At 46.8% G+C, this 23,359-nt stretch overlaps 1 protein-coding gene and 1 long non-coding RNA gene across 2 annotated transcripts in view; both read left to right on the forward strand.

Moving 5' to 3' along the window:
• The first annotated feature begins 2 nt into the window (after nucleotides 1-2).
• LOC139795678 (uncharacterized) lies at nucleotides 3-18,154 on the forward strand. Its single transcript, XR_011725640.1, has 5 exons — nucleotides 3-39; nucleotides 5,782-5,907; nucleotides 7,102-7,187; nucleotides 15,751-15,901; nucleotides 18,061-18,154. It is a non-coding gene; the product is annotated as an uncharacterized lncRNA (long non-coding RNA).
• A 460-nt stretch (nucleotides 18,155-18,614) lies between these two features.
• The window catches only part of TET2 (tet methylcytosine dioxygenase 2), a 65,969-nt gene continuing 61,224 nt past the window's right edge, over nucleotides 18,615-23,359 (forward strand). Inside the window, exon 1 of the mRNA XM_071742602.1 lies at nucleotides 18,615-18,724. Coding sequence (XP_071598703.1) covers nucleotides 18,695-18,724 — 30 coding nt within the window. The 5' untranslated portion in view covers nucleotides 18,615-18,694. The remainder of the gene's footprint in view (nucleotides 18,725-23,359) is intronic.

Genomic DNA, 23,359 nt, shown 5'->3' on the forward strand with positions numbered 1-23,359 from the left:
ACCAATTCACCAAATTAAACCCTGGCACTAGGTCGTGAGGTAAGTAGTGTTTGGTAGCCATTTCCAGAGAAAATGTGATAACCTTTGTTCAATAAAGTACTGATCAAGTCAATGGGATTGGCAACCTTCTCAAAAAGGTCACCAGCAGATGGTAACACCAAACATTTCCACATCTAATACACAGCTTCAGCATAAAGCTGCATTAATAATTCAAGATCCTGACATATAGATCTTGGGTCAAGAAAACCAAAAAGCTCTGGCCTTTAAGAGTCAGGTTTTGATGCTGGGTTTATGTGAATGCCTCTTCCTCAGTGCTTGCTTTTGTGACCATGTGTCCAGCTGGCACTGTAACATATATACACACATATAGGTGCATGTATAGCCATATATACACATGTATATATACATCCAGGTGTGCATATACCTATACAATCATACCTATAAAGCCTCACTCCCTATAAAGCCTGTGGGTCAGCCACTCCTCCCTGGGCACAGTCTGCCGAGCTCCAAAGGCTGAAGGTGCCCCAGCCCCGTCCATGCCCTCCCTGCTGCCGGTTCCGTTCGGGTGACCCGTATTTCGCCGGGGAGGTCAGAGTGTGGCAGCACAGCCGCGGCTGAAGCCCTTCCCGGAGGGAGGGAGGGAGGGAACACGCAGAGCTTTTGAAGCCGCGGTAACAAGGAATGCCACAATTAGGGGCTTGCAGTCGTCTCTAGCAAATTTGCATTTTAAATTACCTTTTTTTTTTTTTTTTTTTTGCGGGGCATAATTGTGTTTAATCTTTTCTTTTCACCCTGGCTTCTGTAACTTTTATTATTTCCTCGGGATGGTTCAAAACGCTGTGGGAGACTACAATTAAAAAAAAAAACAAAACCCACACTTCTATACCAATATGATTTTTTTTTTCTTAAAATATTCCTTTGAGAATAACCATTGCAGGGAGAAAGGGAGTAACTTGAGGTGAGGAAAAGAATAAGGTGATGCCAAAATGGATTTTAGTGAGGAGGGAGCTGCAGGTTCTGGCTCATTTCCCCCAGCTCCATGCAGAACACAGAGGAGCTGCAGCAAGAACTTCCTCCCAGCCAGGCAGACATCCTGACCCACCCATGGGGGGAATCCCAAATTACCAGACCCTTCTCCCCAGGGTTCACAGCCTGGCCCCAAATGCTAAATCCAGTTATTTCTAGGTCCCATTAAGCAAAGATACCTTGACAGCTCTGCTGTCAGGATAGATTAACCCATGGCCAGATCCACCCCTGGATCCTCTCCTCTCACCCCTCTGCTGCTGGTTCTGTGAAAAGTCAAACAGATCTGTGGCAGATCTGTTGAACCTTCAGTTCTCATCCCCTCCAGACAGCCTCTCACCATCCCCCAAGTGCTGCCCTCACAATGGGAGCAGGGGGCTTGGTTCCTGATGGGGCCACAGAGATGCAGGGTTCAGAGATTCAGGGTTCAGCCTGTGCTGTGGGAAAGACAAGAATCATAAGAAAATACTCCCAGCTGTCTCAATATCTAAAAAAAAAAAGAAAAAAAATCTTCAAAAAGACACATCTAGATCTCTCTAGTGTGCCTTGAAGGGGGAGGAAAAGCCAAAGGAAAAAGGAAGCACACTTCCATTTATAATAAAATAACATTGGTGCTGTTGACCTGAGTGGAGAGGTGAAGGGCAGATGAGCCTGGATGATATTTACTGCTGTCAAACCTTGTTTGAACACAAAGTGCAGCTTGCATTGCTGCCACACTCCCTGCCTGCAAGGCTGCCCAGCAGCTTGAAAGGACCCCCAGAATGTAATGGGCTCGTTTTTTGGTTTTTTTTTTTTTTTCTAATTGCAGAATTTGAATTGAGAAAATGATGGGGACTTTGTATTTGAATGTCACCTTTGATATGCTGTGTTAATTTTCCTCTTTTAATACCCTCATCTGGAGTGGTAATGCCAGATGACTACACTGGTACATGAATGCAAGCAGGTCTAAGTAGAAAGGCATCCATTCCTGTCCTATCAGGACAGTGATTCATGGGTTTATTGACAATACAAATCAAAAGGAGCTTCCTTAAAAATTCTATCCTGGGTTGCATCAGGAGAAGCGTGGCCAGCAGAGGGAGGGAGGGGATTCTCCCCTTCTGTTCTGCTCTTGTGAGACCCCACCTGGAGCTCTGTGTCCAGTTCTGGATTCCCTGTTACAAGAAAGCCATGGATGTGCTGGAGTGTGTCCAGGGAAGGGCCAGGAGGATGCTCAGAGGGCTGGAGCAGCTCTGCTGTGAGGACACTGAGAGAGAGTTGGGGTTGTTCAGTCTGGAGAGGAGAAGGCTCTGAGGAGACCTCATTGTGACCTTCCAGGATCTGAAGGGGCTACAGGAAAGCTGGGGAGGGACTTTTTAGGATGTCAGGGATAGGAGATGGAGGAATGGATTCAAACTAGAGGAGGGGAGATGTAGATTGGATGTTAGGAAGAATTTCCTCACCATGAGGGTGCTGAGCCCCTGTCCCAGGTTTCCCAGGGAAGCTGTGGTTGCCCCATCCCTGGCAGTGTCCAAGGTTGGATGGGGCTTGGAGCAACCTGGGCTGGTGGGAGGTGTCCCTGCCCATGTCCCTGTCATAAATCATGACAGTTGGCAGTTGTAGGTGGCTTTATCAACTCCTGTGTGTGACCAGGAAGTCTTCCAGGCCAGAAGGAAGATTATCATCTGGTGTAAATTGTCATCCTTACAAAACAGCACATTAATTGCTGTGGTAATTTACACCGGCTGAGAATCTCCCCTGGGGACTGTGTTTATTCCTCAGCTTTGTCTCTCAGACAATAGAGGTCTGTCAGGGATGGGGCCTGTGGTACTTTCATCATACCCATAATAATGGAAAGCAATATAAACCTTCTGTCTTTCCATTTTGGAAAACCAGTGTATCCACTGAGATGGACCTAATTGCACAACAGTGGAAGTGGAGCTTGGAAACACTGATGGAAAACACCTTCAGGGGGTTTCTTCCCCCTGCTCCTTCCCCCCCCCTCAGTTACCTTTTACCAAATGATCTTCCATCTAATAATGGAAAATATGTCATTTTACCCACATTTCAGTGCACAAATAGCAAAGCTGTGTTTTGTCCTTTACAAAACAAGTCTTTAAAGGCACAGAGGGAGCAGATGAGGAGGGTATTTTGGGAGTTAAACTGCTCGGTGCTCATATTTACCCAACTAAAAACTGAAAATATTTTTGGCTCACTTCCTCAAAATATGACCTGTCGGTTATTTCCAACCTGATAAGGTCTTTTAAAGCCAAAATAGTTGAGCAGGTAGGGCTGGCAACACCCTGCTAAGTTGCTTTGGTTTCCTGCTAGAAGCTGAGCCTTGCAGAACATTCCTTATTAATGCTGGAAACATAAGAAAAAAATTGCAACCCAAATAGCCAACTTATAGTGGTACCCCAAGAAAAAATGTGTTACTGGGGCTGTCCTGTGGTGCCTGTCCAGACAACCTGGGTCCAATGCTTGGGTCCAATGCTTAGGCTCACCTGCAGACCCCTTGCATATCCATAACTACAATCCCAGGAATTCAGCCTCTCCTCTCTCCAGCTGCCAGGGAGGGAGCAGGAACAGTGGCAGGATCTTCAGTGTTTGCTGCCTGGCCCCTTCTCCCCCATCCTAATGGGAGCAGGCTCGTTTAACCACCTAAACTGCAGCTTGGGAATGTTGAGACCCAGCTTATTCCTGGCAACATCAGGTGTCACCATGGACAGGCAGTGGGATGGAGCAGGGAGAGGAACCAGGTAGGGCCTCCAAAGGATGGTCAACATCTCAAGCTTTTACAGATCTCCAGCTTTTCTGGAGAGATGGTGTCACAGTTTTAGTAACTAGAGAGTGACAGATGCTCTCTGTTACTCCCCATTAACCCTTCCAAGGGAGGATGAAGAAGAGAATAAGGGAGAGAGACTTTAAGGATGGAAGAATAAAAATTAGATAGGCTTAATGAGGTAGTAATAGCAAATTACAAATATACACACAAATATGTAACTATGGAGCTTGCCCTCCTCAGGAGGTAATTATTTCCCAACCAGAAAAGTCCCACAGTGATGGGGGTGCCCGAGTCCAGGGTCTCAGTAACATTCACAGCAGTCTCAGAGCAAACCCCTGCTCCTACCTGGGCAGGCAGAAGGTGACTGTCTGGGTGAATGGTGCTCTTCTCCAGAGAGGAAACCAGGAGCAGCAGACAGACCTTAACCCAGCCAACACACCAGCCAGAAAACCCCCACAGGGTTCTCTTGGGAGCCATTTTATCCTCAGCACTGTGATGGGTCCATTTGGGCCACCTGACCCAGCCTCTCATAGTCACAGCTGCTCCCCATTATCACTGCCACATCAGCAGACTGTCCCAGGAAGGTTTTGTTGTTCTATCCTGCTCTTCTCAAACCACCCCACATGCAGGCTGGGCCTGGGCACTGCATGCTGGCCACAAACCTTCCCTGGGGACAGGTGTCTTGTCTGTGTCCTGTGTTCCCATCTGAGAAACACTCCTGGATATTAGGAGCAAACCAGCTGCCCAGCCAGGGGGCACTGCAGCCCCTCTCCCAGATTGTCCCTGCTAGGAGAAGCCCCTCTCATGATCAGCATCAAAACATTTCTGTGGTGCAGAAAATGTTCATTTCTCCTGGGGGTCACTGTGCTCTGAGGGACTGCTCAGCCAGACCAACAAAGTCTGATAAGAAAGCAAAAGCAGTGTGAGCAACTGACAGCTCAGGGGCCCAGAAGTTTTTCTTCTAAATCATTAGTGATCATCTGAGTTTCAGAACACCTTAGAAAGGCTTTGTGAACACTGAGCAGGATTTGGACTAATTAAATACCATTTATTCAGTACTGGGACCTGTTCTCTTTAATATCTTTACCAATGATCTGGACAAAGGGATTGAGCTCACCCTCAGTGAGTTTGCAGATGACACCAAGTTGTGTGGGAGTGCTGATCTGCCTGAGGTTAGGAAAAACCTCACTGAAAGGATTGTCAGGCTGCCCAGGGAAGTGGTTGAGTCACCCTCTCTGGAGGTATTTAAATGATGTATGGATCTGGTGCTTAATGGGGAACTTGCCAGTGCCAAGTTACTGATGTGACTCAATGATCTTAAAGGTCTTTTCCAACCTTAATGATTCTATATGTGCCTGTGACATCACAGCATGGTCTTGAGAGGTATTTACAGTCATTATTTCTCTTTGGTTCAGTGGAGAGCTGCAGATTGCATACACCTTGGAAGCAGTTTTTCCCAGCAGCCTTAAGAAAGCTCCAGAGAAGCAACACCCCTCCTCTCCACACCTTTGACATCCCCATTCAAGACCTAACATGGGGTCTGGGGTAGTTGGTATCTCTGTTATGTCCCAGGAAGTCCCTTTCCACAGTGACATTTTTAGCTTTTATGGACTTCCCTTTACATATTTAAAGTGACTGTAGCTCCACTAAGGACTATAATTGTTCCAGACAACCATTAATTTTGATTTATTAACTTATTCAATTTCCTGTACTGTAGTCTTGCCCACTCTATAAGTAATTTACTGTTTTAATATTGTGGGTCAATACTAATCATATAATCTGTAAGTTGTTCAATTAATAACAATTAGCACCTCCTATCAAGAGCTCCTTTTCCTGTGTGAACACTGTTAATGTGATTTTCCAGAATAAACCTATCTGTTCTCTCCCCTGACTTTTGAGGCAACTTGTATCACCAGGAAAGATGCTTTAAGCAGTCACAGTACCTTGCCATCTATTTTTTACCAGGTATCTTATCATATTTTCTTCTTTTCTTAAAGCCTTGGCCCTTTAGCTGAGCAGTATCATAGGAGCCTGGATTTCAATGCAGAAAAAAAACCTGTTGATAAAGCATCTGAGTGGAGGAAAACCCTTGCAAGCATAACAGAAGTCTCAAGAAACAGAAGGTAAATAAAAACTAAGAAGACTTGGATATATTCCTTTCATTCTTATGACTTTAAGCTGGTTTTGCCTACCAGTATTTTTTAAATATTGACCAATGTCATTACTGCAGCATTTAACAAGGTCTGTCCTGGTATGACAGTAGATCAGACCCTTTCACAAAGACCTCTGCAACTCCTCTATGGTGTGGCCACAACCTTTCATGTCAGCACAGCAATAAATAACAAAAATTAATATTCAAGTTAGCTAATATCTATTTACAAACCAAATACTCATTGTTTAGCAATTTTGGGTTGGTTTTTTTGTCCCCCAGAAATAGCTGAAATCCAGCTTCTGAAGTCAAACCAAAATTAACACCCCCCCCCAAAAAAAACCTGCAGCCCCCCCCAGCAAGTCTCCTCCTGTTTAAAACCTGTGGGTTTTTTAAACTCAGAAGTGAAGGCAAGGGATCAGAGGTCCTACCCAAGTGGCAAGAAAAAGAGCACCTACAACAAAGCACAACAAAAACAACCTAGCAAATTGTCACATTCTGATTGCAACCAAAGCAAATTTTTTCTCCTTCCTTTCCTTCCTCCCTCTCCATGCTCCCCTGTTTTGGGGGTTCCCTGCTCTGCAGGGTTTCCCCACATCCTCACCTTTTCCTCACCTGAAACCAGCTCTTCTGCAATAGGTGTCCATTCCCAGTTTGCTCTCTCCCAAATGAATGTGAGACAAGGGAGCAATTAATACAAATATTCAAGGTTTCAAAAAAATATCCCAGACATGAGAGTTAACATTTCCTGCTCCCAGGAGCTTTAACACTGTCAGAAAGATGTTGGTCCCAAGATGGATGCAAAAGGTTACAGTGTGACCTTTGGAAGTTGTTTTAGCTTAATCTCCCATGTTGAAAATTAAGGATTATATTAATACAATGTCAGACTTGCTTAACAGTACTCTTTTATCAAGTTGATATGATGGTAGCTAATTATTAAATGAGTTAATGGATGTCTTGTTATTTAATCTGCCATGACTGATAATGAACCATGTCAAACACTTATTAGGCACTGGTTCCCTCTACACCTAAGCCCACTACCATCACCCACAATTAAGCAGCAGTGTTGCCTCCCTGCCCAGCACAATCACACTGCTGAACACAACCCCACAAGCTATTCCTTGCTCCTGAGTGGGAGACAAGTCATCCTCCATTTGTCTGTTCCCAGAAATTTTCCAAGAAAGAAGAAAAGCAGGGAAATTCTGATGACAGATGGTACGCCCAGAGATGGCCAAATTCATCCGTGAAAGGAAGGTCAGTGTCAAAAGTGACCAAATGTGAAATAGCTCACTTTGAGTTGGAGGTTTGTGCTACACCTTCTTCTTGAGGAGACCTTGAGGCAGTGTGTGGGTGAGAAAAGGGAAAGGCTGATGGCAAAGGGACAGGGGATGAGTGGAGTTCTCCTTCCTACCTTCCTATTTCATTGGGGTAGTAGTAGAAACCCAAACTAAAGTTACTTAAGAAACTCTAGGGCTCATCAGGCCTTAGAAACTTCATGGAAACATCCTTGAAGCTTCATGGCAAGAAGCAGAGCTGCAAGCAATTCAGCTTTAGGTCCCAGCACTGCCAAGACTCAGGTTTCCTTTGATCACCAGAGGTCTTGCATTGCCAAAGGGTGACTGCCCAGAAAGCCACCAAGGACTGCTCAGAGCAAGCAGATTTCTTGGAACACACTCTCACTGCCTCTCTCACTGTCCACCCTTCCCTCGACTAGCAGCACCCAAAAATAACCAAGCTAAACCACTATAATAATAATAATAATAATATTATTAATAATAATAACCTGCCCTCATCTTCAGCCAGGCTGTCCATCAGGCACAAACTGAGCCTGGATGTAGGAGTGGTGAAGGATGTTGTTCTGGAGTGAGGCTACTGCTCCTCAGGTCCAGGAAGAGAGGACAATAGGATGATGAAAAAGATGCAAAGCTCAGCACATCTGGTTTGCTTTAGGTCATCTCAAACACCTGCTCTCTCACCACTTAAAGAACAATTTCACAGAATCACAGAATGTTAGGGGTTGGAAGGGACCTCAAAAGATCATCAAGGCCAACCCCAGTCAAGATGACGTGCATCCTGCTATTGTCCTCACTTTTCACATCACAAAGTTATGCCCTTCCCTAGCAGAAACTTCCAGAATTTCTCACAGTAATGTAGAAACTCAAATACAGTGAGGAGATTTTGGCCAGAGGAGCATTTTCTGAAAAACCACATGGGCCATACTGCTATCTCACCAACCTGCCCCATCATTCTGACTTTGTTTCAGGGAGCTGAATCTGGGATATCAGATGATTGACTTCATCACTTTGTATGGAGCTGGCTTCAGCTGACATCCACTTTTGAACATCCTGGCCAGGGGAATGTTCCTGTGAGCAGCCTTAAAGTTCTGGTTGCATGTCAGCTTGCTCAGCATGGAATTTAGCAAGGCATCTGTGTCTCTGTTTATACCTCTGGAAAACATCCCAGTGGGCTTTCAAAAGAATCTGAAGGATGGAAAAATGAAGGGCTTGAGTTACTTGCACACCATTCTCTGGAGAAGTTTGTGTAGCATCTGTATAGCAGAGTTAGAACAAATCTTGGCCAGTGTCTTTGGCCACTAAGTTGTAATAAGGCCTTGCAAGATGCCAGGGCATTTTGAAGTTCTTTTACTGGGGAAAAAATCAAGACTGAAGGAACAGGCTTGTTTCATTTTATTTATTTGCTGACTTGCTTGGGGAAAAGGGCAGGAGTTAGAAAGTATAATACTAAAAACCAATCGGAACTTCAGCTCATACAAAGGCTCAGAAAAAAGTTTAGTCCTAAAAATGGAAGAAAGTTGTTTGTTTGCTTGTGAAGAAGATTAAAATACAGCCCATGTAAGAACAGCCTCCCCACCTGCTTGTGAAGGCCTAAGGGAAATTACCTGAAAATGCAGAAATTGTTATACAGATCAAACAAAAGCACTTATCTATAATTACTGGACTTATCTGTTTGTCTCAGGACTAGCAGCAACAGCTCCCATTGTTAGGAATAAATTTGGTGCTGTGATTTGTATTCTCTTCTTCTATCTCTTCCACCATGATCACTCAGGAAAGATTCAGTTTATGAAAGAAAACAGTTTCCTTAACTTCACTAAATAAAGGCAGATTGAAGAGATTTGGCCAGATAAATGAGAGGGGGAAAGAGAGGAAGAAAAGTTGCCAATAGCTCTTTAGAGAAGATTTTATAACTTTACAGAAGATTTTTATAACTTTATGGACCTGCTCACATCTTGAAGACTTTGGAAGGTCTCCTGGGAAACTCCTCACATTTCTGCTGTGCCCTGGCTCTGATCCTACCTATTCAATAAATAATTATTAAAGTTTGAAGCATTCACAGAAGAAACTTCCTGTTGCTAAGACTGAGCAAGCTCCTGCCAACTTGACAAGCCAACACTGCACTGATGATACCAGCATCAAAGCCAAAAGATAATTACCCAGTTTATACAAAGCTGAAGGAAGTGAATGCCCCTGCTGGCTTGTAATTGTTTGCCTTTGGCCAGTGGCCATAAGGACTTGTCTCCATCATAGCCCCCTCCCCCTCTCACTTTCATCCACCCTCTTCCTGGAGGTTGACCTGATGCCTGTGCCTGGAGAAAATACTCAATGAATCCCATACCAGTGTTGCTGCTGCCTTTCAGAAACAAGAATTTATCCATTATGTATTTCTGAGGATTTAGTGATGCCTCTAGGTGCAGCACTGAGCTCATCCTCCAGCCCTCTGTGCAAGAAGAGATTCTGGGAAACTCTCAGAGCATTATCCAGCTCCAAGGATAATTCCTCCATCTTTCTATCAGCTGTAGGAAAAAGGAGGGAAGTCTATGCTGAGGCTCATCAACAGCAAACTGTGGTGTTCTCCCTTGGAGAAATGTCCAAGCTCTATTCATCTTCCTCTCACTTGCTTCTCAGATGCAAGGTGTGAGCAAATAAATAAAAAAATGTCTTGGCACTGCAAGTCTTCAGACTAGGGTTAGGATGAATTTCTGAATCAGTTTTAGGATAAATTTAGATTTTTCCACTACACGATTTTTTTCAAACATTTGGCAAGCATGCTTTTTCATTCAACCATCTAAAACCAGAGGAGGAAGGAGAAAGTGAGAAATTTTGCCTATAAAGTCCTATATTTTAAATCTTGCAGGAGATTTAAGGAAATTTGTTTCTCCATCTTGAAGGTCCCTTCCAACCAAAGACATTCTGTGATTCTGTGACCTGCTCCAAGCCCTGCCTTAGCTGCTGAGGAGCTGCCTTCCACCATGTCCTGCAGGAGTGGGACTGGAAGATGCCACGGTGATCACTGCAGTCCTAAAATATTAGGGATAAGATGTCAAGGAAAATTATCCCACATAAATGGGATGTCACATAAACCCACCTGGAAGCCACTAAGAAAGCAAAGGGCAAGGAATGCAAAAGGCTCAGGCGGAGCTGCTCAGCAGAGAGGGAGGGAAGTGGTGGTGCAGTTTTCCTAGAAGACAACCACAGAAGACAGCACCCCTGGGACTGAAGCTTTTGAAGCACCAGCACGAGGAGATGAATCATCTGATCATTGAGAAAAAATTAAAAATAGCAAAAAAAAACCCCCCATCTAACCTGAGAGTGTGCAGATGAGCATCCACACCGGAGATGAATCATCTGCCACCTGCACTGACTCAGAGAAGTGGCAGCCACACACCAGGGGAAGCAGCCAGTGTCAAGGGCAGTGCTGGGGAGCCCACACCAGAGGGGACCACTCTACATCCCCCAGGGAGGGAGCCAGAGGCCATGGGGAACGTGGCTCATTTCATGTCTGCATCACAGAGCCAGACCCTGCTTGCTGAGCAACATGGGTGCACACGTGTGTGTTTATCTATGTAGGTACATGTTTGTGTGACTGCCTGGGTAGTCATACCCATACCCACAGAGAGCAGGCAGGATTTGGCAGCTCCTGGGATCAAGTGCTGCTTGTGGCTTCAGAGAAACTGGATGTCCTTAAAGCACATGTCACAAACCTTCCAATATCTGAAGGGGGCTACAAGAAAGCTGGGGAGGGACTCTTCAGGATGTCAGGCAGTGATTATTGGGGAATGGATTCCAACTAGAGGAGGGGAGATTTAGATTGGACATTAGGAAGAGTTTGCTCACCATAAGGGTGAGCCTGTCACAGGTTACCCAGAGAGGTGGTGGAAGCCCCATCCCTGGCAGTGTCTAGGGCTCTGAGCAACCTGGGCTGGTGGGAGGTGTCCCTGCCCATGCAGGGGGATCAGAACTGGATGATCTTAAAGGTCCCTTCCAACCCTGAAAAGTCTATGATTCTCTGAAACCTGTCACCCAGAGGAGGGGGAGGGTTTCCCCTTGTGCAGGGAAGCAGCTTTGTGATGTTCTCCCAGCCTGGGTGAAGATCTGGTGGCCATCAGCAAAAATACAGGCTTAGACCTTAACTGCCTGTGGAGGGAGGGGAGGAAAGAAAGCCCCAACACAAGCACTCTCAGGTTTTCCTAAATGAGAATTCAGACAGCTGCCAGCCTATCTGCTGATAGCAGAAAGCAGATTGCAAGGATGCAATCGAGGCATAGAATTCCAGGGAGAGCACCAGAAGGCTTAATATTAGGACTACTGGCACCCACAGCCTTTGCTAATGACTTCATGATTGTGCTGATTTGTGTTGGCTTTGATAGGCAGAGAACACTTTTTTAAAACTGGGAGACCACCAGGGATTTTACTGAATATCTGATGGCTACTTTATCATAAATGTACATTTCCAACACCTTAAATAAATCTGTTGAGAAAATAAAAAAAAGTCAAGTCTCCTGACAGCACAAAGGATGGGTGTTCTTCAGGCAACCCTCTGCCCAGCAGCATTACCTTGGGAAAGGAAACACTCCTGCAGGACTCAGCAGGATTGAGTGCCATCAAAATTCAGCAAAAAGCACCAAAAAGAGAGTTTTGCTGCAGGGGGCTACCTCTCTCTGTGGGGAAATCCCTCTAAATTCCCCCTCTTTCAACAGCAAACAGTTATGCTGCTCTCTTAAATTAGGCAGGTTAAAGCCCTGGGGGGATGTGGTGAATGCTACCTGCCAGGAAAACACTGCATTGAAAATGTCAGCAGATTAAATACGAAATTAAGAGTTTATTTTTCAACACTGGATGTGTGTGTCTCATCAAGATTTGGAGAGAAACAGTGTTAATTTCATCACCTACAAATGTTTAAGCTAAAATGTCTTTCTTGAGAAGAGAGCATTTATGCAGAGGTGTGTGTAGAGATCCTGCCACTCATATAACACAGACACACGTGTATGTGTAGTGCCCACCTTTGCTTGAGAGAGGTCTCTGCTGACCCAGTGAAATCTCCCAGCAGACACCCAGGGCTGCCACGAGCAGCAGCCTCAGCAAACCTCAGATCTCTTCTTGCCTGTTCATTCCCCCCTAATGCAATTAGAACTGATTAACACGGGTGACCAGACGTGAAAGGCAGCTGCACCTCACCACCTCGCTGACACCCGTGTTTATTAATTTGAGTCCTGCCCTTTTCATAAGCTGCTTCCTCTCTTGACCTCTCTCAGCTGAAGCACCCTTTATTTTATGTGGCTTGAAAATGAAGAAGAGCTCTGGCAGGGAGGGGTGGCCAGCTCAAAACCATGGCAATAGCCCACAAAGTTTCTTTCACCAAACAAGACATGGGGAGGAGCTTCAAGCACCCTCTGACTGCTTCAAAAGCCCTTGGAGGACTGTGCAATTATTAAAATTGCAATTATTTTGTAGGGGGCATCTTGTACTTGATCTCCTGAATGCCAGACATCTCACTGGACAGACCTCTAGTGACAGGACAGCCACCTTCAGCTTAGCCATTTGTGCTCCCCAGGAGCTGCAGTGCCAGCTCCCTGGCTGAAACAGAATCACAGAATCACAGTTGTAAGCATGCAAGAGGAAAATCAAAGCAAGCTGACAGCTCAGCCAGGACCACAGACAAACTGCTCTGCCAGAGAAGGAAATCAAAAGAGACAAAGCCAGCTATAACATCTAGCTTTACACACAGCTTCCAGATGAGAAAACCTGTGCTAACGAGATCATGGGTACACAAGCATTTACATTGCTTTTGAACACCATTTAGCTGCTTAAATTCACACTGCAAAGCAGTTTGCTTCACACACAGCTTTCATTTCTAGGGCCAAATTGATTTAAGCAGAATTTAACTCGATATAGTTGTGCCTGCACTAAAGGTATGAACAAAAGTGACACAGCTGTTTCTGCTCAGAGGATGGGAGTTTCTGAATCATGGGGGTGATGGCAACTCTATAATTAGGTTTGGGCTTCTCATCTGGATGTGCTGTGAGGAGGGAAACCAACGAGTCAGGTCCCACCGAGCTTGTTAAAAAGACAGATGGTGATTAAAAATTAAAAAGTAAAACTCATTATCCGTTGCCCAACCATGCAACTCTTGCCTTTCCCAGCTCCTGCCTGGGCACACAGAGCAGGCTCCTTCCAAGCACCAACATTTGCCACATTGCAGCCCAGGTCTCTGTGTGTCACCTGGTTTAGCTGTTTCATCAGCCCCTGCTGGGTTTCACTCAGTGCTTTTCCCTTTGCAGGATTTTCTGAAGAGCCAGCTTTCATATCTGCCAGGAAATCACTGGCTGCAATGCCAAAAGGGGCAAATCCCCTTAGCTTCTCCAAGCCAGGAGCAAGACCTTTTGCTTTCTGCTCGTGAGATTGACTGTGGAAAATGGCCAAATTCCTGAAATCTGAAATTAAATGCTTAATTTATATATTAGAAAATACCTAAGGAAGAGTGAGTAGTACTGATTCTCTGAGACTGTCACTACTAACACCAGTGGACATCAAACTGAAACAAAGCCACCTTTCCCCAGAGCCTAATTACAGACACAGGGAAATTGTCCTCAGACACCTAATTTGAAGATGTGGTTGAAGATTCCTTCAACCTCTACCCCAGTTTTCCAAGGAAGCTGAAGACAGTTTGCAAGGAGAGGAGACGCTGAGCATCACCCAGGGACCAACACCCACAGGAATTTAGCCTTCCATCCAGCCTCTGCTTAGCCCTTCAATTTATAATCTACAAAAATCATATCCAGGGATGGAGTGACTGCTGAAAACAAACCACTCTTCAATTTGAGACACTTTTTGGTAAAACCAAGGAGAAGAAGAAGCCTTTGATGAATTCAGGGGTGTGTTATGTTGGAGTCTTGGGCCACCACCAAGCCCCATCAGCAGGGCCACCCCCCAGCTGCCCACCAGCATGGCTGCAGCCCCAGGATGAGTCTGACCCCTCAGTTCTGAGGTTGGGCTCTCAAGTACAGGATCTGACAGATGTCTCAGGACCTGAAAAAGCTGAAAAGTAGGAACCAAAGCAAAAGGATAGCTCACCGAACCAGTCCCACAAGCAGTGAAACACCTTGTCCCTCCAGGCCTTCTGCTGGGTGACCCTGGGATCTGGACACAGCCCCATGAGAAATCAGTGTCCTTTTGTGGAAGACAGAGATAAATGGCTACAGAGAGAAAGGACATGAGAGGTTTTCTGGAGGCCTCCTGTGTCACAGTGCTCCGAACTGCTGGGTTTTGCTGAAGGAGGTGAAACAGGCTATCTAGCAAATTAGTTTTCCCTGACCTCGTGTAGCTGTTCACACTTTATCACAGGGGGAAGAAAACATGAATAAAAGAACATGAAGAGTTGCAGCCTCAGTAGAAACAATTTAATTATGGCTCTGAGCTTGTTTTTGCTCAGAAACTTCCAAGTCAGTTGAATTTAGCTCAGCGAGCTACGTGAAACGGGCAGTTAATCTAAACCTCCTTATTCTTCAGTGTGGAGTAAAGGGCAAAAAATTATTTGCACTGTGTTTCTGAGTGTTCAGTGCAGTGGTTTGAGGGGCCAAGAACATTATATACCTTTAAATAATCAGAGCCAGGTTTGCTCATTGCAGCTTTAGAGTTAGGAGGGAGTTTTGCCTGCGGCTTGATGCCCCAACATCTCCATGGAAGGGGATGAGCTTTCCCTCTAACAGAGGGGTAAATCCCACACTCTTCTGAACTGTCAATCTCATTGTGAACAATTAGACATTGTACACACACAAATGCTCTGGCTGCCAATTGACAGAATGCTGTTCACCTGAAATTTTGCCCATGAGATGTTTGGTTGGCTACAGTGCCAGCTGGGGAAAGAAAAATTACTCCAGCCACAACCTGCAGTGACCCTCCCAAGAACCTGCCATGCAGAGGCACTGTGTGACAATCATCCCTCTGGACTTCATTAAGTCTCTGCTCAGAAAGTTGGATTGAAAAAGATTATTCTGTTCTCAGCAAGATTCTGAAAGGAGCAAAAGTTGTACCTGACAAGGATAACAGTGGATGCTTGTAGTTCAGAGGGGTTTTTCTTGTAGTATTCTTGATGTGGGTTTCTTTGGTTGTTTTCTTTCTTTTCCTTTCTTTTTTTTTCTTTGTTTGTTTGTGTTTTTTAGGTGTTTTGGTTTGGGTTTTGTTGTTGTTGTTGTTTGGATTTTTTTTTCATTGTTTACAGATAAAAAACCCAATTGCTTACAGGTGAAAAACAGTGAGGACAGGATAGCCCTAGAAACAGCTCCAAAGTTCTGCTTGAACTCAGTGCATTTCAGGGCATTTCCAAGGAACCTGCAGATCTGTTCTTTACAGCAGATACCTCTTTAAAAAATGCATGCAATTTCAGGGTGTGAACATGATGTTTGAGAAATAAAAGGGTTTTTTCTCCCCAGCTCTTTCTGGGTGAGAGGGTGTGGGGTTTTTTAAGTCATTCATTGCTATGCTTAAGTTCAGGCTTTTTTTTTTTTCTCCCTCTTTGATAGGCAGAGACCTGGCAAAGCAAAACGGGGCAAAATTTTCACAAAATATTTTGAAGTCGACAGAGCTATTCCAGGACAGAAATTAGATCCATGTCCTTCTCATTAGGATGATCCCAAGAAAAGTGCATTGTAGGACAAGCTGCATTCGACAGAGGTATGTGTAATAGAAAGCAGCTGATTTGGAAGCCAAAAGAGCCTGTGGCCTGTCAAAATGTGGCAGGACTACTGGAGGGCAGGGGGTCAATTAGGAGGCTTGTAGGTCAAGATAGCTGAGAACAACCCAGAGGAGCAGGGGAGGCTCCAGGCAGCACTGCTGGTTCAGCAAGAAGGCTCCAGGGTTTATTGAGCCTGGTGATTACAACAGACTGTCGTTTGGGCAGTAAAGTTTAAAGAGAACAAAAAAAAAAAAAAAAAAAAAAAAAGGCAAGAGAGAAAGAATAAAGAAGTGAACCACACCTATGAGAGGAAGCATTTAAAAAATGCACACTTCTCTCACATTCATACGTGCAGGTCAGATATGCATGAGTTGCCTCTTTCCTATCTTCAGCACAGCCAGAAAAGAAAAGAATCCCAGCTCAGTGCAAAGCTCCTGATTGTGGCTCTGGGCTTGGTTTTTTGTTTGGCTGTTTGTTGTTGGGTTTTTTCCTTTTTTTCTTTCATTTTACCCACCCAGTTAGCCAGGCTTGCAGCTGCTTGCTTGTGCAAAGAGAAGAGAGGGCTGAGCTCCTGCTAAAAACCCAGGAACCGGTGAGGTTCTGCCAAAACCCAGCCACCTGCTTTGTGCAAAGGGTGCACGGGTACCAAGAGGGATCTGAGCCGTGCAAAGGAGGATCACCTCACCCAGTGCAATGCAAATACTGGGGAAAACCCAGGAGAGAGGCCCGGCAGAACCCCCCCGTGCCCTGGTCAGGCAGAAAAAGAGGGTGGAGAGGACAGAGGTGTCTGTGCAGATGCTGTAAGAGCGGCTCGGGGAGGAGGAGACAGCACTTTGCTAAGAGGTCGTGTGTGCTTGTTCTCAGTAACGTCAGCTGGATGTTCCACACCAGGGGGAAAAACAAGCCCAGGCTGTCATAAATATGCAGACTCAAAAAGAGTTTGAAATACTGATTGAAGCCAGCTGGAAATCAAGCAAGTGCTGCGAAAGCACAAAAAATCTGGCAAAAATTGAGACAGACCTTAACTAATCCCTGCGTCATTTGCTCTTCCAAAAAGAGACAGGGACAGTTTGCACAGGTTTGGGCTGCGTGAGATGATGCTGAAGTCATTTCTGCAGCAGAAAACACAATGACCTTTGCCTAGAAAACTCACATATTTTCCTAGAGATAGGGCTAGCCAGCCTAGCACCTTTCTGAGGGCTGGGGAAAGAGCTGCCAAGCATAGGTACAGGAGGGACACTGCTGTTAGAACAAAGGTTTTAACAAGTTGTAAGGGCAACCTTTTAAATCCAGTCTGCTTCCGAAATGTTTGACAGAAATTAAAGCAAAACCAAACCCCAGAGAACAACCTGTCGTGTGAAAAACAAATTTCTCAGCTTGGACCTGAACTTCCTAGAAACCACTTTCTGCTCTGCATCGGGCACACCAGACTTAGCACCTTTCCCAAGTCCTTCCTCACCAGCCCTCCTGCTTCCTTAGGCAGGGAATTTGGCTTCTCCGGGCAGAGGGTCTGGCCGGGAAGCTAAGCTTTTCCTTAAATCCTCTCCATGGCTCGGGAAACACCTTCTGAGGAGGCCGGAATAGTTTGAGGGCACCGTGGCAGGGAAGGCAGCGGGTCAGTCGGTGTTTAGAACTCCGGGGCGATGTGAAATCCCGGCGCGGGTTCCGACAGAGGCGATTTTGCTCGTCCTTACTTGTGCTCCCCGCAGCTCCCTGCCTGGAAAGGCTCCAGCTTCTCCGGCTAAGGATGAGCGGAGATGGAGCGGGGCGGGCGAGGGCCGGGGAGGAGGCACCGAACCCCGGTACCGGGACCACGGCCGGCAGCCTGACCCCCCCCATCCATCGCTCCGGCTGTCGCCAGCATCTCCTCCCGTGCGGGGAGCGATCAGACCGCAGCTCGGGAGGGGGGTGGTTCCGCTGGCCAGGGACGCGGGTCACTCATTCCACTCGCGGGTCACCCACTCTACCCGCGGGGATGCGGGGTCGCGGGCACACGGGAGCGGGGGCCGCCTGTCCGAGGGTCCGGTTGGCCCCGCGCTTAGCAGTCCCCGCAGTGCGTGGGACTCACTTTCGGGGAAACCTGAGGAGGTGTTGCTGTTGGCTTTTTTTTTTTTTCCCTTTTCGTGTATTTGGTTTTAATTTTTTTCTCTTTTGCCAGTTTCCTACCACCCAGCGCTCCCGGTTCCCCAAGCCCTCAGCCGCATCCTGGGGAGAGCAGCCCCAGGAAGAAGTCACGATCCCGCAACTACCCGGTACCGCGACGGGGCTCGGGTGGGGAGGGCAGCTCCCGTGTCCGTGGGAAAGCTCCGCCAGCCCGCGGGAAATAGGAGAGAGGGATGGGGGAAGAGGTACCGAGTGGTACCCCGGGTGGTGGGGGGCAACCGCTGCGGTGCTCTACGGACCCAGCATCTCCTGCTCAGCGCGGGGCTCAGCAGGAGGGTGAGAAGCGAAAGCTGGGAAAGAGGGAACGGGAAAAGCGGGGAGGGGGTTAAAGAAGCCCCAAGGGGATCGGGCGGCTGCAGCAGCAGACACGGGGAGGGGGCGCCCGTCCCGGTTGCACGGGGGGATGCAGGGACACGCGTGGAGATGATGCGGGGGGCATGGGAGGGGGGGGGGCGGTGCGGGGGTGTGCTGCACGCGCGGGGCGGCGCGGCGCGCGGGGCGGGCGCCGACGTCAGGGCGCCGCGTGCATATTGATGCGGGGGCCCCGGCGGCTTTCGTCAAGGAGCAGAAGGAAGCAAGATGGCGGCCCTGTAGGACCGGGGAGCGCGGCGCCCGGCTGTGCGTGCTGGATGTCGGCAAGGCTGAGGGACGCGGCGGAGGTCAGAACGGGTTCCCCCGCGTCGGACGCTTCCCTCTCCTCCATCCCGGTCCTCCGGGGGTGTGACGGGGTCGCACAGCTCCGCGGGGTATCGGCGGGAAAAGGGGGGTGGGCTTCGCCGCGGCTCCCCCAACATGGCTGACTGACTGAGGCGGCGGGGGGCCCGGCCGCCCCCTCCCCGCGGGGCCGGCTCCCAACTTTACCTCAGAGCCCCTCCCCGCGCCTTTGTCTGCGCGGCGCCGGAGGGGGAGACGGGGACGGCGGCGGGAGGTGCCCCGGAGCCTTTCAGCCCCCGTCGCGGGGCTGCTCCGCTCTCCCCTCAGGCGCTGAGCTCCGCGGGGTCCCGCCTTACCCCCCTTCCACTCATCCCCCGGCTTTCCCGGGCAGCCCCCGCGCAGAGCCCCTCGGAGCGCAGCTTTGAGGGGGGGATCGGGGCGGCGGCCCCCGGCTTTGTGCCGGTCCCCGGGCGGACACAAAGGCGGACGCGGCTCCGGGGAGAGGGGGCTGGCGGAGTTTGAGGAGGGAAACGAAACCCGGTTCGGGGTGGGAGGATGAGGGAGAGGTGAGGAGGGGGGAGTCGTTGCGAGGCCTTCCTTGTTCTGTGCGGGATACACGCGCGTTTCGCCCGCGTTTCTAAACCCTGCCGTCGGGTCCACTTGCACAACGTAGCCGTGGGGGAGAAAAGAAAAAAAAGAAAAAAAGGGTTACTTTCTCGTCTGTGTTCCCCTAAAACAACGCTCTGAGCGAGGTCAGGTCTGTCCCCCGCCAGATGACAGGCAAGAGCAGCAGCCCCACCACGTTTCTAAGTCGGACGCGCGGCACCGTGCGCTCGCATCGTGGCGATCGCTGCCCTTAGAGCACCCCCGCGGAGGGCACTCCCCGGCCTCCCCTGCCCCCAGCTGAAAGGAGGTTTTTGGGCCGGCTGTTCGAATCTTGGAAATGTGGCAGCCCCTTTTCTGCTAAGTAGTTTTTCCTCCCTAGTGTGTGAGGTCAAGGGAAAAGTGATGCGGTCTAGCGTGGTACTTCCAGAGAAATGTTGCGACCGAAGATCTCATCACGAGATCGGTTTTCCGTGATGAGCGGCATGCAGACGAGCAGGCTTTTCATCAGCAGCTCCGAATAGTTCAGCGTTTTTTGGGTTTTTTTTTTTTCCTTCCCCCCCTGCCCCCCCCCTCCGTTTCGGATGTGTAGTTCGGGAGTTTCGGAGGTGTAGTAGATAATGTCCCTAGTGAAAGCAGGTCAGTGGGTGTTGTCTGCCGGCTAATGAGGCCATTCTATTTGAATGTTAATGGCAGGGTGACTTACTACAGCAGGGGGTGAGTTGTAGTAACGTGGGGATTCACTTCTGTATCTGCATGTGTATTCTGCTCCTGCACTTTCCCTGGAGGCTGGGAAGTGCAAAACAGGACGTGGCTGCCGAAGGTAATCAACAGGGAGATGTGAATGGTCAAGATTAATGTATAAACGAGGTAGAAGGAGTTCTGACTGAGTAAAAGGTGGCAAAACCAGCACCGTGGTACATTCAGTGCCCTTTTAAGACATTCCCCCAGCATGCATGGGAGACTGACTGAACGTTATAAATCATTCCTTATCTTTTGGGAGCAAGACAAATTTGCTTAAGTGGTGTGTGATGAACTTACTGGCTCCTTTTACCAGCAGTCAAGGGAAGTCAGCGTTTCTTTGAGCCCTTAAGGCTGCTTGCCCCTCACCTACTGTTCCATTTCCCCAAACTTCTCTCCTTCTTGGTGGGTTTTTTCCTTTCCTGCTCACCTCACAGTTAATTTCTTTCACTCCTCCAAATAAACATAAGCTGCTGCAGTTTCTAAGTATAGATGCCTGTTTGTACATCATCACTAGAGGTCTGTGACTAACAGTGGTCAGGTAACAGTTTTTAATAGCCTGTCATACAAAAACACTACTTCTTTCTCAAATACATGGCACTTTGGTTGGTGCTGCCCTTTGATACTTTTGTTCTCAGCTGCTAGGTTTCTGACTTTTTTTCAAAATACTCAAATAAAAATGGATACAAACATCTGATACTACTTTGCACCTGTGTTAAGACAGTTTTGTATATTTCTTTTTCTGCTCCCAAATGATATTCTTTCTATTATATTTAAGTCCATCCTGTCTTGAAAACATTGGTAGGTCTAGCAAGTCAAGAACTTTTGGTCTGCCAGATCTGCTGCTGTTAACACTTTGAAAGGATTTACACATCTTGGATTTTATCCTACAGAAAACCAACAATTTTGAACCAATGTATGAGAATCACTGTTGGGCAGTATTTTGTCTCTCTTCCTCAGTGTCACAAAAGTTTAGTGTGAAGTCAGAAAACATTCAAATCTAACAACTGGGGTATATAGGGAGGAGGAGGAAAAAAAAGGGAGAGCAAAGACATGAAAAATAAAAGTGCTTAGGCAGTGGGACTGAACTGCTGTTTACATGAAGAGCTCAGAAGTCATCTTTCAGTGGAAACAGTTGCTTCATTGTGGGAAGCAACATCAAAAACCTTTGTGAATGGATACAGGGAACCTCAGAAAGTGATTTTTCTATCATCTATTTCAGAACTACTTTTTAACATCTTCAAAAGAAGAAAAGGTTGAATGGGAGACACTGAGGCTCCTGAATTTACCCAACTATCAGTGCTTATAGTAAGGCTTTTAAGGACGACTCTGGCATTGTGCTGATTCCTGGCTTTCAGCCAGGGAAACTGGTATTGTTTTGATATAGTGGGCATGGTCCTAGACTTTGGCACGTCAACATTGTTTAAAGAACAAGAAACGTGTGCCTGCTGTGGAGTTATTATGACGGACAGATTTCCAAGGTCTCTTGTTGGCACCAGTTGCTTGGATAACACCTTGGATAACAGAGCTAGGAGGCTGTAAGTGTTTTGGTTTCTGCCTGCAGAATGGGGAGACCCTGTACTTGCTGCTGGAACCCAGAGTTCAGCTGCTAGAGTTTGAAGGGAATGTTCCTTTTTGCCCCCAGGACTTCAGATGCTTCTGGGACTCCATCTAACTTATGCTTCCTTTAAATATAGCAACAGCCAGATAGCCCTGAAGGAGAAAAACCTCACCGTGCTTTGGAACAAATCTGCTGCTTAGGTGTTGAAAAAAACCTGAAGTTTAAATTGGCCTAATGTCAGTGACCCTGTTTGGGATTACAGGGAGTGATTCACTTCTAAGTTACTGCATGGGCAGTAGAATGTTTTTCTCAGAGTGTGCCTGAGCAGTGACTTCAGATCTCTTGGGTCCAAGTGAAAGATGTCTCTCGTTTCTACAGAAGCCAAATGAGGTCCTTAAAAACCCCAATGTCCGTTTTTCAAGGTGGAATTTCAGATGAGCTGTCAAACTTGGCTTGTTACAGCGAGTGACCCTTCTACCTCTCTCACTTGACTGCCACACAGTAGCTTAAAGTGTGGTAGCAGCATCTGTAAGCCAGCTTCACAATTGGAGCCTGAAAGTGGTAGAAGAGAACTGCCAAGTTTCAAGTGGAGTTGGTGGTTATCTTGGAAACTGTGCTGGAGAACACAACCACAGATGATTTTGCCAAATAATATACAGTGTTTACTTAGTCCAGCTTTCTGATTGCTGTTAAGGCAGTCAGCCAGCAGCACTAAGTGTTGTGACATCATTTTGAAAGGCAATGTGCTGGTTCTGAAATGGAGTGGGATGTACTATGATTCATAACTCCAAAAAAAAAAAAAAAAAAAAAAAAAAAAGCTGTACTCTGAACAGAGAAAAAGCATATGACTGCATGGTGGCTGAAAGCCAAAAAGGGAATTATATGAATCAATCACACTTGCAAGATTATTCCAATCCCATACTCCATAAGGCAGTGAATACCTTCTTACTCATTTAATGATGTTCTGCTGGAAAAAATACCCTTTTGAACAAGTAACTAGTGACAAGTTGCCATAACTGAGTTGTTGTACTTTCAGATCATCACTACTTGCATGTTCAATTTGCATAGCCTGTCCCAATATCCTAGATAATACAGTCTAACAAATGGAAAGTACCATGAGTAATCATCTTAGTCATCCATTGAAAAGAAGTAAGTCACTTCTGTCTTTCCTTAGGGTAGGCAAGTCTCTTAAAAAAAACAACAAAAAAACCCCACAAAACAAACCAACCTCACCCATTTTTCCTAAGGAATTGCTCAGTGGGTGGAGACAGAGGTGGGTGGGGTTAAGGAATAAAAGTCTAAACCTCCAGCATCAGATGGCCTAATCCCAAAACCAGCTCATTGTTGTTTGGTTTGTTTGGATTTGTTGTTTGTTTGGTTTGTTGTTTGGTTGTTTGGATTAAAATACTGGGAATGTGCCTCTCAGTCTGTAGCAGGGAGTAACACAAGAAAGGTTGAGAAAAACAGCTCTGAGGAATGGGAAGAACAGCTAAATAATTTCACCCACATATTTTACACTGTTCTTGAAATGAAGAAATAAATTCCCTGCCCTACAAGAGGATCAGATAGAGTGTTCTACCAGTTTTTTATAATAAAGGATTTTAAAATCTGAGGACAACTTAAAGTTGCTATGCATTGGAAAAGACTTTAATTAAAGCTGTAAAGATTTAGATTCCTGTCTGTCTTTTCAGGCAGGCTTGTTTATCTCTGTCAAGCACCTTCTAGAAAGCTGATT

Source organism: Heliangelus exortis, chromosome 4, assembly GCF_036169615.1.
Source record: "Heliangelus exortis chromosome 4, bHelExo1.hap1, whole genome shotgun sequence".
NCBI classification, from domain to species: domain Eukaryota; kingdom Metazoa; phylum Chordata; class Aves; order Apodiformes; family Trochilidae; genus Heliangelus; species Heliangelus exortis.